Source organism: Diachasma alloeum, unplaced genomic scaffold (genome assembly GCF_001412515.2).
Source record: "Diachasma alloeum isolate Michigan unplaced genomic scaffold, Dall2.0 Dall_scaffold_00255, whole genome shotgun sequence".
Taxonomy (NCBI): Eukaryota; Metazoa; Arthropoda; class Insecta; order Hymenoptera; family Braconidae; genus Diachasma; species Diachasma alloeum.
Genome location: NW_021680400.1, coordinates 436,941 through 455,981, shown reverse-complemented (window position 1 = coordinate 455,981; position 19,041 = coordinate 436,941). Strand labels below are relative to the sequence as shown.

Here is a 19,041-nt window from a genome sequence, read left to right as displayed (position 1 = left end):
CGACAATTCCAAACTGTATTATGCGCGTTGAAATCCCCGATGCAGAGAGTATTTTCGTTCTCATTGGCATGTGTCACTAACTGATCCCAGCCTTCCTGCGTGAGGAGACCCTTTGGTCTATAGCACACGAGAAGGTTTATATTTGGTGATGTGTTGTTGATTTTTAAAAGAGCCAATTCAGCGTTGCTATCTGGAATGCTAATGTTTTCGTCTGCGATAAAGGCAAGTTTTTGGCTTCCGCTCTTGGTTCAGCTTACTCGAAGGTACCTCCAATTTTTTTTGAACGGTTGAGCTGGTGTTTGATTGGGGGGGGGGGTAGAGGTGGAAAGTCTGGAGAATCGATGACTTCTTCTTGGGCCTTTCCACTGATATCATCCTTCGCTGCGCTAGGAGGAAGGTTAGATGGAATGGTAAGGTTTTCATTTGATATAATGTCATCATGGAGTTCTGTTGCTGGGGTCACGTCGTTGAACTGCATGGGTTTGGATGGGCAATTTCTCGCCATGTGTCCCTCCTTTCTGCAAATGTAACAGGTGTTTGTGTCGTGGGAAATGTAGACCTACATCTTATTACCTTCCACACGACTAGGAATCTGTCAGGCAACTTACTGACATCGTTGGAATCAATGTACGTTTGCCTTTTGGTCTGCTTAATGTGACAGAGGTCCTTGTGTTTGAATCCCCCAAGTACATCAGTGATTGGAGCCATTGTTTTGATACCCTCTTTCGTCAATTCGGCTATTAATACGTCATCTTCAACTCCGGGGAGTACAGGGGAGAACGTGATTCGCTTGTTCCTAGTAATGTATGGGCGTATATTCAATACTTGTCGAGCTACTACTATTTGTTTTCCCGACGCAAGGAGAGTGTCTACTGTTTGTTTACTATCTAGCCAGACTATTAATCGATTAGTTGTCGACGGTTTGTACGTGTGGATTCTGACACCTGGTATTAGCGGGAGGAGGGCTAGCATGTATTCTTCATAGTTTGCTTGAACTGTATTTTCAATTACAATTGCACATTCATTGGTGATTCTTTTTTTTGCTGCTGTTGAGTAACTTCCTGGAGAGTTGTTTCCATTGTTGCTTGTTTGAGATGCTGCTCAACGCTGCTAATTTTGCTGAGACTTCAGTTTTTGCTGGATATCTTGGAATCTACAGGAAGTAGAGGAATTTTTGGTATTACCTTTTTTATAGAGAATTTCAAGGGCAACAAAAAAAGGTTGCAATGAAAATGTCGCTATTTCCCTTCAGTTCCGAGATATTACTCAAGAACTGATAAGAAATTCGGTTTTTCTCGTTTTTCCCACTTCATTCGTTATCTTTTCATAAATTTCAGTAGGATTTATTGGGAGAACAGTTGGAGATATCGAAAAATCTCAAGTAAAAAAAAAATGTTCAGCGCAAGAAGATGAATATTTTTTACCTATGATATTTTTTTCTATCTATAATTGTTTCTGAGATATTAAACATAAAAGAAAGAAACCATCAGGATTCGAAGTAGCGTGGATGAAACAAAACCAGTCAATTGTTGCCGAATATCTCGGAATCTACCGTACATAGCGGAATAATCATCTGAACCTTTTTTGTAGCCCTTGAAATTTTCTACAAAAAAATTTCCAACAAGAATTCCCCCATCTTCCCTAGATCCGGAGATATCCCCTGAAAACTCCACTTCAACTTCACTTCATTGAGCTCGATAAAAAAGAAATCCCCCTGATCATCGAACGTCAGTCTCTCCCGCGCTGCTACAAAATTCCACGTCAGTTTTGTTGCATTCTCCGTTATGTCCTCTATTTTTTTGTATTCCCATTACCTCAACTCGTGCGAAAACCTCTCAGGTTCCCCTAATTCCCCTTGATAATTAAATAAAACCGCACGACACGTGAACAGCATCAAAACCGTGAGTAAAGTGTCATATAGTGCTCCTTTCCCACTCTATTCTCTTCTCAAAGCCATCATATAACCTCCAAAAAAACAAAATAACTCTCATCAATCCCCAAAATAAGCAATTGAACTAATTAAACAACAAATTTGCCTCCAATTAAATTAGTTAACCCCAATTAATCGCAAATTAATCCAGAAAAAATGAAGAAAAGTGCGTTCTTCTGTTTTTCGATGATTCCGTGATTTTTTACGTTCATAAGCAAATTCTGGAATTGTAAATTATTGGATCAACGTAATTATTGGTGATTTGTTATGGATTTTAATTGATATTGAATGTTTTTAATTAATTCACATGAATTATTCGGCTTTTTAGGGAGTAGTTGAAGCTCTAGACTCGAATATTTTCGATTTTGGCCTTTGGGTTTAATTCATTTGAGATAACTATCTTGAATAATTAATTATTGATCACCCAGTAATTAGAATATGGGATAACTAATTAAAATTGCCACAAATCGAATTAGTTAATCCAAAATAATCCATACAAGATGACAAAAAGAAATCGTGAATTCTTCTTTTTTTTTCAATGATTTCATAATTTTTTTTCCGCTCATAAGGGAATTTTGGAATTGAAAATTATTGAATAAAGATAATTATTGATAAATTGATATGGATTTTAATTCAAATTAAATGTTTCAATTAATTCACATAAATTATTTGTTCTGTTAGAGAAAATGTGGAGTTTTAGAATATAATATTTTTTATTTTGTTCTTTGAATACAATTTATCCGAGATAATTATCTTGAATAGTGAATTATTAATTAATCCAAATAAATTTACAGAAAATGACAAAAAAATCGTGAATTCTTTTTTTCAATGATTCTATAATTTTTTTCCATTCACAAACAAATTCTACAGTTAAAATTTTAACAGAATTAATCAATAGAATTTAATAGAATTTCAATAGAATCAAAACATTTTTAATCAATTTAGATGAAGTACTTGTCTTCTTAAAGAACAGCCGAAGCTTCAGACTAGAATACTTCGTTAATTTTTTTTTCTCGAATAATTATCTCGAGTAATTAATGACTGACTGTCCAGTAATTAGAATATGGGGTATTGTCTGTTGCCGGTGTGATCAGAAAACACACCCAACAATACCCAGCCCCCTTGATCAGTGATTGTGTTGCGCAATAGTGATCCAGTGTTCATAATAATAATAGAGGAAGTGCAATTGAAGAAGTGAGTGAGAAATGTCGGATACGAAGGCATCAGGCCTCCGGCCACCTTCCAAGATCGGCAGGCCATGCTGCACTGTCGAGCCCAAGCCTGCGGTACCACCTTCACCTCCAAGATCATCAATGAGTGAGTGCATTCATCATTTTTATATTCGACTTTTATTTCCAAAGTTTTTTTGAGAATGTTTTCGAATTTTTCTTGAAAAACTGTTTTGTGTTGTCCTTTTTGCTTACGATGGAGGCTTTCACGCATGAAAAAATTTAGTAGAGAAACCTATCGAATTCGTTAGAAAATTCTATTGAATTTCTATTAAACTTTCTATTAGTTTTTGGTTGATTCTATTGACATGTAAAATAGAAAACATTCAATAGAAAAAGTCAACAGAATTCGATTTTTCTATATAACTTATTCTTTTCATATATTTTCTATAGAATTTGCTCGACTCAAATTTTTTAATTGTTTTTCACTCTATTTTTCTTTTCTTCTCATCAAGAAAATCAAACAAAAAATTTGAGCCGAGGAAATTCTGTAGACAATATCTCAAAAGAATAATTTATATAGAAAAATTGAATTCTATTGACTTTTTCTACTGAATATTTTCTATTGAACATTTCAATAGAATTGGCCAAAAACTAATAGAACAGTTCAATAGAAATTCAATAGAATTTTCTAACGAATTCGATAGGTTTTTCTATTAAATTTTTTAAGGGGAGACTACTACTAAGTTCAAAAGTCGTGGATTATTGGAGTGAGATTTTTCATACGTTGAAGATCGATTATATAAATCTGAAAACGAATAATTAGTGCAAAAAAAGTTTTTTTCATTGTTCGTTTGTTCGAAAACGCTTAAAATGCTAAAAACAGTCCAGGGCCTCCAATGTTTGAGCTACAAAAGAATTTTTTTTTCCAAAATTTTCGGAAAAATGTGTGGAACAACAATTACGTGCCAGTTTTTTGGAATTCGACTCCTACTTGGCTGATTTCGGTTTTCTTCATATAAAAAAATTCACTATTTGTGTAAAAAAATCCAAAAAAAGCAAATGTAGCCATGTAAGAGGTGAATTAAAAAAAACAGCTCGTAATTGTAATTCCACATATTTTTCCGAAAATTTTGAAAAAAAAACGTAACTCAAAAATTGGAGGCCCTGGACTGTTTTTGGCATTTTAAGCGTTTTCGGTCAAACGAACAATAAAAAATTTTTTTTTGCACTAATTATTCATTTTCAGATCTATATGTATAATCGATCTTCAACGTATGAAAAGTCTCACTTCAATAACCCACGACTTTTAAAACTCATAGTAGTCTCCCGTTAATTTTGGGTGGAAATGTTCGGAAATATCATGGAACGTGAAGAAATTATGTGTTTAAAATGAAGCTGAAACTAGCGAAAAATTTGATTGCAGAAAATTTGTCTTCGGCAAATCTAGGGGTGTACAAATATTTTTAAGTAATGTACAAACTCTTTCGCACTTAAAAAACATTGTACATATGATTATTTGACTCTCTTACACTTAAATATCCCCTAAATTGAATTTTCCGCTGACGAATATTCCGCTAGTTTCAGCTTCATATGAAATTGGTAGAAACGAAAATATCAGAAAAAAAAAATACGTGGAGAGTAGCAGTCATGTAATCTGTCATGCGGCTTCTGTCGCGCTGCTTGTTTATGTTTAATTATCTGGGTTGTCAGTGGGTTTAGAGAAAAATGTCATAAGTAATTTTTGTGAGAAATTTGGTTTCCCACAAAAAATATCTTATGGCATTTTCTCCTAGAATCACTCGTTAGGGAGATGATTGCGTTCTTAATAAGATGAGTCAAGGCAGAAAAACGCAGTAATTTAAATTTGACTTTTTTGTTAATTTTTCAATTATCTTTTTTTTGTTATATTTTATTGCTCGAAACTTAACCAGTTTATACAGCAGCATGTGAGTGTAATGAAAAATTATATTCAGTTATCTCAGTAATGAGTGATTTTAGAGGAAAATGTCAGAAGTAACTTTTATAGAAAATTCAATTCTCCGTAAAAAATCTCTTATGACATTTTCCCCAAAAATCACTCCCCATCCAGAAAACCAAGCATTCCTGAATCTAAATTTCCTCAAAATTTCAATTTGATGAACAAAAACTCTTCTCCAAACCCCACAAACTCCCCCGCTATCTCCATACCGTGTCATCTTAGACGAAAACATCACATTTTTGTAGGAAATTTAATTCTCCACAAAAAAGATCTGGGGACCCTTCCCCCTAGATCCTCTCCTTTCTTCGTTAAACGCGAAAACAAACAAAAATGTGGAGATTAAAATTTATTACAGTTTTCAAATTATTACGTTAATCCCAACCAAATCACGTAATCAGGTTTGTAAATGTTTTATTCATTTCCATTTGTTTGTCTTTCCTGTCTGTTTTTCCATGTTGTCACGTAGTTGAAGAGCCCTAGACTCAATACTCTTCACCAAAATAAAATAAACACTGAAGCGGTGAGTAATTGATGTTACAAAGTGCGCTGTCTTCTTTCTGAAAATGGTTGTGCTCCCACCATTTGGGAGTAAAAGAGCTGAAATATCTGGGGGGAAAAGAATCATTGCACGCCTACAAACGCCATGAGACATCACGATTCAAACAGTGTAACGCTGTTTCTCTTCACGTTAGCAAGCAACTGAGTAATCATTTTTCTTTTTATCAATTGTCATTAGTTTTATTCTTGATTATTGCGGGTCATTTTCATCAATCACTCGTCCTCATTTCTTCTGTTTCTTCAGTATTCATTCATTGAGACAGTGGAGATACTTGCTGATTAATTGTTATGGAGTGGAAGACAATTTTTAATTAATGAAAAACGGAAAAATTAAAAATTGTGGAATCGATGAAGTGGAGTTACCTGAGTTTTTGGGGAATATCTCGAGAGGGAACGGAGGTAGGGGAATTTTTGTTAAGAACTTTTTTATAGGGGATTTGAAGAGCTACAAACAAGTTCTTGACGAAAATTTCGCTGTCTGTATTAGATTTGGAGATTCTTAACAAGACATGAATTGAAAAAAATTAGTTAACGTCAAATAGCGAAGTAATTTAGCTTTTAGTTTTTGTTAAATATCTCGGAATCTATGAGAGACACCGAAAATTTTGTTGATAACTATTTTGAAGATGTTTAAATTCTCTACAAAAAAGTCCGCACACAAACTCCCCCATCTCTTCCAAATCCGGAGATATTCACAAAAAAATGATTATGAAATTTAATCAATTTCGTTTCCTCGCTGAAAAAGTCGTGATTTCTGTAATTTTTCCATAAAAAATTGTGTTGATATTCCCTCCGATGAGGGAAGTAGACATTTCTATTTTTCGTTTATTATTTCACTGATTTTTTGACTCATTATCACTCATTTATCGATACTTAACGACGAAAATGTCATGTGTTCTTGACCCAAATCATTTAATTGTCTCTTCATTTATGGAAATCGAAATCCGGTCCACACGACCTTAACAACCTGTCTCTCCACTCGACAATTCCCATAAAAAAGCGAACATAACATTTAAAAAGATCAATGAATACCGTTGGATCGGGGGAGAGAAACCGATAGTAGAACGTGTTTTCCATTTTTATGGATTCCTTCTGGAATTTAATTTCATTGTTGTCTTGAGTTACACGAGAGGCTGTGGGAGGAGGTATTAACATCACAAACACAAACAATAAAAAAAACCCCAAGCAACAGAGAAAATGCAGAAGAGGAAATTTAAATCCCACACTGAGAGAAAAACAAACACGTTGTCAAACAAGTCTTGTTTGGGCCAACAAAATCGCTAGTTGAAAATTGCCAAAAAAGAATTTGTTTGGTTCGAATTTGAAAGTCTCAAACATGAATAATTGTTCTGCTTTCGACAGCACCGAAATATTTGGCTCAAGAGGCGAATAATTCACACCAGACGGTGTGTTTTCAGGATGAAAATATCTCATATAGAGGAAAATTTATCAACTAATATTTTATCCCTAAGTTACAAGATTCCTATCATATCGTTATTATTGGTTCATTTAAGGGTTCATTAGACAGCCGAAACGAAAAACTACTATTCCTTGTTTTGCATAAAACAAAGATTTTTCGGGAGCAAAATACATATGGGAGTATCGAATAACGAAGGAGTAGTGCTAGAAATGACATTTCTTACGTGTACAGAGAATGTAATTTTTTGTCAACTACTAAATCTATTTTTGGAACAAAAATTTTTCATTCCGGCGCACTCTCTGCATGTTTGGTACAAAAAAATCCATTTTTGATAATTTTCAAAAAAAGATTTTCTCGGCACAAGTAAGACTTGCTTCAGAACTTTGTCGTTTTTCTCTCAGTGCAAGATGAAAAAAAATCCGAAGAAATTGATAAAGAATTCCTGTCACATCAGTAGATAATTCTTCGTCGTATCAATTTGTCCCACATGTTTTCGATAATTCCTGAATTATTTATTGCCTGTTGATACACGAATGTCACGAGGATTATTAATAGTCGATTTTAATCCATTGGTAAAGGAAAAAAGAACGATAAAAGAAAAATTTCTGCATAAAACGATTTATTTCTTGCGGTTGACGTAACTCTTAGTTTGTATTTCGCAAAAATGCATTGCTGATTCCTTTACTCCCGTGTGTGAACCTGAAGTCGTCCGTTCCATATAGGGAGGCCCAGCGGATGAATAAAAAAGAATGACAGAATGAGAAAAAATAACTGAAGGGACAGATTGAAGATAAATATTTAATTATCTTGGAAATGACGGGTTCTAGAGGAAAATGTTATGCATAATTTTTGTATTAAATTTAATTCTCTACAAAAAATATCTTTTCACAATTTCTCATAGATGCAGCCAATAACAACAAAAATGGAATTCTTTAAAACTCCAATTTCATGAGCATTTCAAAGAAAAAGCAGAATAGATTTTTCCGTTTTTTTTACTCGGTACTGAGTGGTTTTAGAGAAAAATGCTGCGAATACTTTTTTCGGGCAATTTAATCCTCTACAAAAACGGTCTTATGACTTTTTCTTCTAAAATCAAGTGTTTATGAGATAATTGAGCATCTTTAGAATTAAATTTTGGGTGAGTCCCAAATTTGAAATAAAATAGAGTTTTCATGTCTTGGTAATTATGAAATTATCTCGACATCAGTAGGGTGAAATTTGATTTTTTTTTTCATTTCCAAGCTGGAGAACAGAGCTTGAAAATAAGCCCAGATTAATCCAAATTTAATCATTCCCTCAAAAGATATCAGTAATTTCAAAAACCCTGTCCCCCAGAAATTCCTTTTTTCTCCAAAACAACATTCGAAATTAATTTTCATGCAAATCCCCTGGTATTTCCGAGCTACGTAGCACCTACACCATAACTACAATATTATTCTGACACAGAAGGTCAAGGTAGACCAAATTATGCCATCGAAACCCACAATTTAGGGCCCAGACACTTCCTGCCCCTGAACAAGAAGTTCCTTATACGAAAAACTAAATTAAGCGAAAATCCCCCCCTTCAATCTCAAATATCTTGGCACTGACAGAGTGAAATTCAACAGTTTTTTTTTTCATTTCCAAGATGGCAAATAGAGCTTGAAAATGAGCCCAGATTAATCCAAATTACATCATTCCCTCCAAAGGTATCAGTAATGCAAAAAACCCTGTCCCCCAGAAATTCCTTTATTCTCCAAAACAACATTCCAAATTCATTTTCATGCAAATCCCTTGGTATTTCCGAGCTACGTAGCACCTACACTATAACTACAATATTATTTTGACGCAGAAGGTCAAGGTAGGCCGAATTATGCCATCGAAACCCACAATTTCGATCCCAATTAACGACCAGCCACTTCCTCCTCGCCCCGACCAACAAGTTCCCTGTTCTCATCATTCCAAACGATCCGTTCCTCAGAACGAGAAGGAAAATTTTAAAAAACTCGGTTATAAGACATAGGAGGGACGCCCACGTCGACCTACAAGCCTCACGTACCGGCCACACCCACGCTCTCTTACCATTAATTAGCAGTGATACAAACCACGTCTCATGAATAAATGATTAACAACAATATTTAGTGGTGATTGTCACGATAGAATCTCGAGATTAACATCATTGAGTCATGTCCTCGGTATCTAAAACTGTAATGTGATGTAAAAACATTGGGATTTGATTGTTTTTCGTTGAAAAAGGACAACAGGAAGCAGGAGAATCATATGTTAATAATAGTTGTTCATTTATGTTACGTATTCGCGATTGTGTTTGCAGATAATCTCTGCTCCAGTGTTTTATTCGCGGTTCATTTAACGTGGGGGGCGGAAGGGGAAGTAGGTTTTTGAGGGACACCTTGATGATCATAGCTTCTACGCTGAGAGAAAAACAAACACGTTGTCAAACAAGTCTTGTTTGGGCCAACAAAATCCCTAGTTGAAAATTGCCAAAAAATAATTTGTTTGGTTCCAATTTGAAAGTCTCAAACGTGAATAATTGTTCTGCTTTCGACAGCAACGAAATATTTGGCTCAAGAGGCGGATAACTCACACCAGACGGTGCATTTTCAGGATGAAAATATCTCATATAGAGGAAAATTTATCAACTAATATTTTATCCCTAAATTACAAGATTGCTATCATATCATTATTATTGTTTCATTTAAGGGTTCATTTGTTGTCTGTGATTATTAAACAGCCGAAACGAAAAACTACTATCCCTTGTTTCGTATAAAACAAAGATTTTTCGGGAGCAAAATACGCATGGGAGTATCGAATAACGAAGGAGTAGTGCTAGAAATGACATTTCTTGCGTCTACAGAGAATGCAATTTTTTTTTAACTACTAAATCTATTTTTGCGACAAAAAATTTTCATTCCGGCGCACTCTCTGCAGGTGTGGCACAAAAAAAATACTTTTTTGATAATTTTCAAAAAAATATTTTCCTGGCACAAGTAAGACTTATTTAAGAACTTTGTCGTTTTTCTCTCAGTGTACGTTGTCTCTTGTGATTTCTTCTGGTTTAGCTTCAGTCTTTGATGGAGATCTTGGAATTGAAGGGAGATAGAGAAATGTTACAATTCGCAATATTTCGGGAACAATCACAGCTAGAGAAAAAGTTTAGGCATAAAAAATGTTCCTTTTATCATCCTAAACATTTAGTCTGCTGAACATTTTTCTCTGTCTCCAACGGTTCTTCCGGTAAATCAGAACGAAGTTGATGAAACGAAGCTGGATTGGAGTAGCGAAACGAGAATAACTGACTTGCTATCGTTTTAGTTGGATATCTTGCGATTGGAGGGAGATGGCGACATTTTCGTTATACACTTGTTTGTGGATATTTTCAAGAGCTACAAAAAAGGTTTTAACGAAAATTTCGGTATCTCCGTTAGATTTCGAAATGATCCTGAAAATGGGCTTCATCATTCATGGATAGTTCCGACGCTTGTGTAGTTTATTGTTTGTTATTTAGTTTTTTGGCTTTATTTGCATGTGATAGACTCCATGGAGCCAATTTATGAGAACGTAAGACGCAAGGAGACCGGAGACCTGCGTCGAGGATCAGGTAGGACCCCAAAAAACACTCCGAAACCCCTTTATTTTCGCTTTTGAATTTTTTTCCATTGGAAAAAATCCTTGAACAATGGTCGATGTTTGGATTTGAACAGATACGAGTGTGGTGTTGACGGAAGACACCGACAGTTTCATAATTGGAGATCGAGTATGGGTCGGTGGGACGAAGCCCGGCTCCATCGCCTACATCGGAGAGACCCAGTTTGCTCCTGGAGACTGGGCTGGAGTTGTCCTGGATGAGCCTATCGGTAAATTCCCAATATCTCGAGAGGAATCACAGCTAGAGAAAAACTTTCTAGAGACAAAATGTTCGTCCTTTCATGCTGGACATTTTGTCTCGTGAACATTTTTCTCCATCTCCACCGGTTTTTCCAACAAATCCCAACAAACTTGATGAAAAAAAGATCACGACTGAAGTGACGAAACGAGAATTAACTTGCAGTCATTTTTTGCTGAATATCTCAGAACCTATGAGAGATACCAAAAATCCCGTAAAAAACTTTTTTGTGGCTTTTGAAATTTTCTACAAAGAAGGTCGTTGCAAAATTTTCGCTAATCTCTTCTGGATTCCGAGATATCCACGAAAAACCGTCTTAAACATCTCATTTTTCTGCTTTATGACGAGTTTAACGATTTTGTCATTAATTAATTGCAATTAACGAATGAAGGAAAAAACGATGGCTCGGTGGCTGGCTCTCGCTACTTCCAATGTGCCCCGAAGCACGGAATATTCTCACGTCTCACCAGATTGACCCGGTATCCACTCCAGGAGAGCCTGATGTCACCACCTGAACTGAAGACACCACCTGCCAACAAAACAGTCTCACCTTCATTGAGTAAGGATCGCTACAAGTATTCCTATCGTCGCCCTTAGAGGATGCACAGCTTCAGTCTAGACTCTAGTTTATACTGACGATTGCACAATAATAATTATAGCAATAATTAATCCCCCGATTTTATTTGATTTTTTTAATCACTGAAAATTAACAAGGATTTTTCAATTTTAATAAAAGGAATTGGGATTCTGCAATTTTGTTTTCTTTAATTCATTAATGTTTTTGCTTCCGAATGGAAGCTTTGTAATGGTTCAAATTTAAGTTTCGGATTTTTTGTATTATTATGATGCAAAACGTGAAAAATGCAATTTTCAGTTGTTTTTTAGTCTGAATTTACAATTGTTTGCTAATAAATCGAGGAAATTCAATAATTTTTTTCAAATGTAGGCATTGATGAGCTCCATCCATCGACATTAATTAAAATTCAATTTCTAAATTAATTTTTGGAATTTTCTTTTTTTTTTTAAATCGCATGCCCCACGATAACTAAAAAAAATGTTCGGAATTCATTGAATGATGATTTTTAAAAATTGTTTCGATGTCCCTTTCACCGAGTTCGACGAGGAAGGCCATAGTAACAATCGTTGTTTTGATTTATAAAATAATTTTCCAAAATTTCGTATTTTTGAAAATGAGAATTCCGGACATATCTTCGGATACCAGCTTCAAATTAATTCAATCATGACTTAAAATATTCATTTCAATGCCACCATGTCCGAGTTGGAAGATCATTACAACAGCTGTATTCGTTGGTTTGATTTTTATAATGATTTTTGCAAATTCAGAATTTTTCTAAATTTCCTTGAAAGTGAATTCTCCGACGGTTTCTTCAAATTCATTCAATTATGCGTAAAAAACGTCTTTTCAATCCCATTTTGATTTATACAAGAATTTTCGCAAGAAATCTGACAAAATTGATCAAAGAAGAAAGATAATTCAGTAGCGAAGTGGCAAGCCGGTTTTAGTCGACTTATCTCCCAGTTGAGTTTTTGAAGAATATTTCGGACTTTAAGGGAGATAGCGAAATTTTCGTATTAACATTTGTTGTAGCTGTCAATCGGCTCTACAAAAAAGGTTATGACAAAATCTTTGATATCTCCCTGAGATTCCGAGATATTCATTGAAAACAGGTCAATAGTCAAAACTGACTTGTACCGTTTTACCACTTCACTACTGAATTCAATTCTACAAAATAATATAGAACGATAAATGATATGCGATAGGAGGAAATGATCTGTAAAACGACCATTCGGAAGCATATTACTAATTTATTCGTGAAAAATAGCTATGCTATACGCAGATAAAAGCAATCCCCTGTTTTCCCCTGTTTTTGTATTTTTTCGTAAATAAAAACGGGAAAAGTTGGAGATTCAGTTGATGAATTAGTTGAAGAGTAGATTGTAGTGATTTATTGTCATGAATTCTGGTTTTTTGATTTGAATAAATGAATGGAAATTGGTAGATGTTTCGATGACGAGTTTATCCTCAACGACCTCACGGGATTTGAAGATCGGGGATCGAGTTATTGTGTCGTCGAGCCAGGGGAGCAAGACCGGGGTGCTGAGGTACCTCGGGGTCACAGAGTTTGCGGCTGGAGAATGGTGTGGAGTCGAGCTGGACGAGCCCGTTGGGAAGAATGATGGAGCGGTTGGAGACAAAAGGTTTCAGCGATGTTAATTTATTGATGGAGAGGATGACGAGGATGTTGTTCAGGGTCAAACGTTCTCAGGGGTCTAATGGGACAGACTAGTGGAGTCATAACTTCTCTCGTCTCTTCCGTATGACCTCTTGACCCCTCCGCCTGTCTCTCCCATTTGACCCTCAAGCAAATTTGATTCTTCAGATGGCGTCGTTCGCCTCTCCCGTTTGACCCTCAACCTCGTGTGATCCTCGAACAACGAAATTCTTTGCCGTTCTTCAAGGGTCAAGTGGGAGAGACAAAAAGAGTCGAGAGGGTCAAAGGAGAGAGACAGGTGGAGGGTCAAATATTCTTAAGCGTTAAATGGGAGAGTCTCTAGTCTCTTCCCTTAACGTTTGACCCGTCTGATTACTCTAGTTTGACTCTCCTGATCCCTCCGCCTGTCGCTCCCATTTGACCCTCAACAAAATTTTATTCTTTTGATCACTTCGTTCATCTCTCCTATTTGACCCTCAAACAACGAAATTCTCTACCGTTCTTCAAGGGTCAAATGGGAGAAACAAAAAGTTTCAAGAGGATCAACCGGGCGATCAAGATCGAGTGATCACTCCATTCGTTTCTCCCCTGGGACTTAATGATGAAGGGCCAAATGTTTTTTACGATCACACAGTCTTGAGGGTCAGGCGGGAGAGACAAGCGCAGGGTCAAATATTCTGAAGGGTTAAACGGGAGAGATGTGCTGAGTAATCGGAAGGGTCAAACGGAGCGGAGTCATCACTTTGCTTGTCTCTCCCGTTTAACTCTCACGACCCTCCGCCTGTCGCTCCCATCCGACCCTCACAAAAATTTGATTCTTCTGATCACTTCGTTCCCATTTGACCCTTAAACCCGGAAATCCGCTACCAGTCCACCATCTCTCTAAAAACTCCGTCCCCAGGTATTTCGAATGCAAGCCGAAGCACGGCCTCTTCGCCCCGTCGCACAAGGTCTCCCGGTCGCCCTCCAGCAAGCGCTCGTCCCTCTGCGTCGTGCACAAGCCCACCGGTGCCTCCCTCAACTCGTCCTTCCGTAAAACCGGATCTCGAGAATCCCTGACCTCCGTCTCCAGCGTGACGTCAGCCTCGACGAGTGTCAGAGGAGTCACCACCGCCAGGGTAAGATTCGCGGAATGAGGACTCTCCACCGCCGCCAGAGGAGTTCTAGTACTTTTCATCATCAGTCATTGTTGTACCTCTCCCTGAATTAATTACTCGTTGAATGCTGAATCTAGGGCAAATAAACTGATAGGAATTTTTTAAAAATGTAATTTGCTATTCCAGAGGGTGAGGGCGTCCACACCTGGACAGAGTTCTCTCCAGGTGAGATACTAACACTTTTTCTAGTTGAATGGACATGTTCATTTTGGTTTTTAAGGGGTTTTAGTGCCATGAATTGAGGAAATAAGGCGAAGTAGAAGAGAAGTAAAAGAACGGATCATATTGCGAGATTTTTTTGTAGAGAATGAAATTCCTCGAAATAGTGATCCACACATTGCCGAGTTTTATGGTTTTTGTGATCTTCTTGAATTGCACATAGTACTCGAATTGCGCATGATAAATTTAACAATCAGTTCAAGTCGTTTTTGACTGTTGGTCGGTTTTCAATGAATATCTCGATATCTAAGGGAGGTGGTAAAATTTTTGTTATAATCTTTTTCGCAGCCCTCAATTCGCTCTGCAAAAAAAGTGATTACGAAAATTTCATTATCTCTGTTAGATTCGGAGATATCTTTAGAAATCTCAGTTAAGTAGTGAAGAGTTGGACAAATTTTCCTGAAAATCTTTTTTGTGAAGAACCATGAAGACTATCGAAAAAGATCTTACAAAAATTTCGCTGTCTTTCTTAAACTCCGAGTTATTCAAGAAAAATTCGACTGGGTGCTAAGTCGACTTAAACCGATTGACCACTTCACTACTGAACTTATTCCTTCATTTCAATTTCTCTCGTTTTGTAGATTATTTTGTAGATATTTATTCTCCTGAAGTATTTTATCTCATTGTTGTTGTATTTTTAAGTATTAAGTATCTTGTGTACTTGTATTTTGCCTGTTGAAATAAAAAAATAAATAAAGAAAACACTTGGGATAGAGCAGAGGAGTGGGATGGGCTAGACTGCTTTTATTATTTTCCTCGTTGTTTTTACTCATTTTGCAAAAAGAGGCTTTTGGTTTTTGGTGATGCGGTTGATGTTGTTTCTGTGTGAATTTTCCTGAGGGGATGCCTTACTGTGGGATTTTCAGGAAATGTTGAAGGAAAAGCAGCAGGAGATTGAGATGCTGAGGAAGGAGAGGGATCTGGAGAGAGAGAGGATCACCAAGGCTGCTACACAGGCAGATAATGCCGAGCAATCGATAATTAATTTGAAGATGGAGTATGATAAGGTAGATCTTCGATTTACCTATTCGATTCATGGATGGTTGAATCGTTCTTTAGAATTTGAATTCTGCATCTTGAGGAAGACGTACAATGTTTTCAGTTGAGGGTCAGATGGTTTTAAGAGTCAAATGACCCTTATAAATATTTGAGGTGAAGAGTTGAAGGGTTTGAAGGGCCCAAAGGGTTGGGGAAAATGATCAGAAAGGGTCATTCGACCCTCAATCAGACCACTTGACCCTCAATCAGGAACAAAAAGTCAGGGAACTTCTTCTCTGTCTTTAGTTAAGGGTCAAACGGCCCTTAAGGAGGTCTGGAGTAAGGGTCTCAAAAGTTCAACGGGTTAGAGCAAGTGATCAGAAGGATCTTTTGACCCTTAACTCTACATGACTTCCAGGGTCGTTTCAACATTACGACGATTTAACCCTCACCTACAACCATCCTTAAGGGCCGTTTGACCGTCACGACTACTTAACCCACAGCCCCGAGTGTCATTAAGGGTCTTTTGACCCTCAACCAAAAACAAAAATAAGTCATGCAACTCTTCCTTTTTTATTTTTTGTGCAGACCCAAATAATTTTGAGGGTCAAACGGCCCTTAGAGGCGTTTGGGGTTGAGGACCTCGAGGGTCTAACGACCCTTAAGAATGCTCAGGGTTAAGGGTCAAATGGCCTTAAGGGGTCAACGGGTTAGAGCAAGTGATCGGAAAGGGTCATTTGGCCCTCAATCCTACGTCTTCAAGGGTCCTTTGCCACTTTAGAAAAGTTGACTCTCAACTCCGAACGTCATTAAGGGTCATTTGACCTTCACGATCGTTTGATCCTCAGAACCGAACGTCATTAAGGGTCGTTTGACCCTCAACTAAAAACAAGATGAAACCAGGAAACTGCATCTTTGTTTTTAGTTGAGGGTTAACAGTTTTGGGGGTCAAATAACCCTTGAAGACGGCGTTTGACCCTCGAGACCATTTGACCTTCAACTAAGAACACAAAAAAACGTTTCCTCAATTGCGCCAAGTAGTCCTTTTTCCCCATGTTTAATTTTGCTGCGGTCTTCCAGTTTCAATAAATTCTCCTAGAACTTGTGATGTATTGTTTTTTCCATGATCAGTACCGAGACGAAATGGAGAAGACCGTCATCGACGCCCAGGCAGCCCTTTCCCAGCTCCTCGAGGAGAAGAATAGTCTCCAATCGCAGCTGGAGGAGGAGAAACACAAGTGCGAGGACCTTCTGTTTCGATTTGAGGAGGAATCAGTGAATAAAGAAGACATTCAGGTAACTCATACACGTCAACAATCAAGTCAGAAATCTCAAGTATTGTTCAAACATTCAGATATCTCTTTGAGCATTGAGTTTAGACTGCTCCAAAGCTTGCGAGCTTGCTCCCCTGGTGATGGTTCATGAATTTTTACAGTTTTTCGTCGATTACGTAGCAAATGGTCAGCGATTCCCAAACTGAGAAAAACAATTTCTAATTTCAGACACATTTATTTTTATTTTTAATATCTGACACATATTTATTTATCTGAACATCTAAATGTTCAAGTATTATTATTTTCGATGTGTTATCATCTCAGCTCTCGTTATCGAAATTTTGTGGTGGAGTAATGCCCGGAATATCTCATGTAACAAAAACACTCAATTTTTTGCACTAATTATTCGTTTTTGGATAAATATAATCGATCTTCAATGGATGAGAAATCTCACGCCAATCGCCCGCGACGATTAAAACTAATAGTAGTCTATCCCTTAAGCAAATGATAATGTCTCGAGAACTGTAATAATACAGTCAATCGAGCCCGTTTGTCCATGAAAACACGAAAATAAAATTTCTGTCGAAACAATAAATACTGGGGTGTTCAGAAAATTGCGCTGATTAACATATCAAAAATATGCATTTCTGAAAATGACCGCAAATATAGTTAATTAACCCCCGGGTGTACTATCTTTCGAATGTTATCTGGATTTTTTTATCTTTCGTAATCCAAAATTGTCAATTGAGTAGTACGTCATGTAGAAGTTCCCAAAAATTATGATAGAATGATTTTAAAAAATAGAAAAAATTCTGAACTTTTTCAAAGAGCATTTTTAATTGAGGTTTCGAATGAGTTGAAAAAAATGGAAATTACAAATATATGATTCGCTGTGGCAAATTATCTATTAGCTGTCATTTTCCATGGTGGATAACAAAACACTAACTCTCATGGGCAATGACAGTTAGGTATCTCAATTTTCAAAACAGTGGTATGTAGTCATCTGCCATTTTTATGTGATAAAAGTGTGATTAAAAAATTCTCCAAAATATTACAACTTTTTTCAAAGAGCCTTTTTCGTAATAAATGTCTCTGTGCAGTGTGGGAGAAGATTTACGAAATCAGTCTTCCCCCTGCATGATTTTGGGTGACAGGCTGCCATTTGTCACCGTAAATCAGATACATTTTTCAATTTCTTGTTATTCAACTTATTCTGAATATAAATAAAAAATCCTCTTTGAAACAATTAAGAATTTCTTCTACTTTTTTAAATTATTTATTCATAATTTTCCAAAACTTCTGCATGATGCAGAACTCAGTTGACAATTTCAGATGACGAAAGATGAAAAAAAAAACATCGATAACGTTCGAAAGATAGTACACCTGGGCCTAAATTAAAAACAATTGGAAATTCACCTCTCAATGCCTCTAACAATGACAGTTTCAGTTTATCTCAACGAAGTCGCAGAGACACGAGCAAAAAGCCATTTTATAGGTCCTAAAAATTCCTCTGATTTTCCACGCGGCGAGTCTCGATGACTTGTCAATCTTTGGAGACAAAACGCATATTTACAAAAATGTGAAACCTACTCGTGACCCTTCGCTACTCGACCTGTCTTGACACTCCCCATTTGCCCCCAGTTTTATCTAGTGGCTTCGCTCATGAATTTCCATTTTCTCTATTTTTCACATTTCAGAAGGAAAAGACTGCACAGAGCGTGAGTATTGTCATCGAGACGCTGTTTCTCTGCACTGCATTCACTGGCATCATGTTATTTATCATTAAAAAGATCAAATGCTTGGGCAGAAAATTAATATTCAACTAATGAAACTACTTCATTGCACATTGGAAATACCTCTAACACCTTTTCTCACTCGATAAGCATCATCACTATTCAATTTTGCCTTATTAATAATCCTTGTAATGTTGAGACACTGCCGTAAACACAAGTTCTTTTGTACGTTTGTATTTTTCCATTTTATTCAGAATGATTGTTCATCCGTTTGCGTTGATTATTTATTAAAAGTTGTGTTAACTTTTTGTATGTTCAAGTGCCTGATAATAATAATGTTGATATTATTAATTGCATCGTGACGATTATTCTAATTTCATTCATTTTTGTAACACACACATTCTTGAATTGCCTTCGACGATTCGTGGGGAGGATGGAGCAAAGTGTGGAACGCTAGCCAATTTCGGCTTTTAAGGGTTAAACTTTGTTGAAGGTCAAATGGGGG

At 36.6% G+C, this 19,041-nt stretch overlaps 1 protein-coding gene across 10 annotated transcripts in view; it reads left to right on the top strand.

Moving 5' to 3' along the window:
• The first annotated feature begins 1,728 nt into the window (after positions 1–1,728).
• The window catches only part of LOC107037526 (CAP-Gly domain-containing linker protein 1), a 24,109-nt gene continuing 6,796 nt past the window's right edge, over positions 1,729–19,041 (top strand). Inside the window, exons 1-11 of one of the 10 annotated variants that reach the window (XM_015256120.2) lie at positions 1,729–1,901; positions 3,106–3,247; positions 10,591–10,656; positions 10,760–10,912; positions 11,333–11,500; positions 12,963–13,161; positions 14,077–14,293; positions 14,459–14,497; positions 15,418–15,558; positions 16,661–16,825; positions 18,501–18,521. In XM_015256120.2, the coding sequence (XP_015111606.1) occupies positions 3,136–3,247; positions 10,591–10,656; positions 10,760–10,912; positions 11,333–11,500; positions 12,963–13,161; positions 14,077–14,293; positions 14,459–14,497; positions 15,418–15,558; positions 16,661–16,825; positions 18,501–18,521 (1,281 nt within the window). In that variant the 5' untranslated portion in view covers positions 1,729–1,901; positions 3,106–3,135. Of the gene's footprint in view, positions 1,902–2,875; positions 3,248–5,531; positions 5,601–5,701; positions 5,784–10,590; positions 10,657–10,759; positions 10,913–11,332; positions 11,501–12,962; positions 13,162–14,076; positions 14,294–14,458; positions 14,498–15,417; positions 15,559–16,660; positions 16,826–18,500; positions 18,522–19,041 lie in introns of those variants that run through there. The other 9 variants (XM_015256118.2, XM_015256117.2, XM_015256116.2 and 6 more) reach the window with 9 other exon arrangements.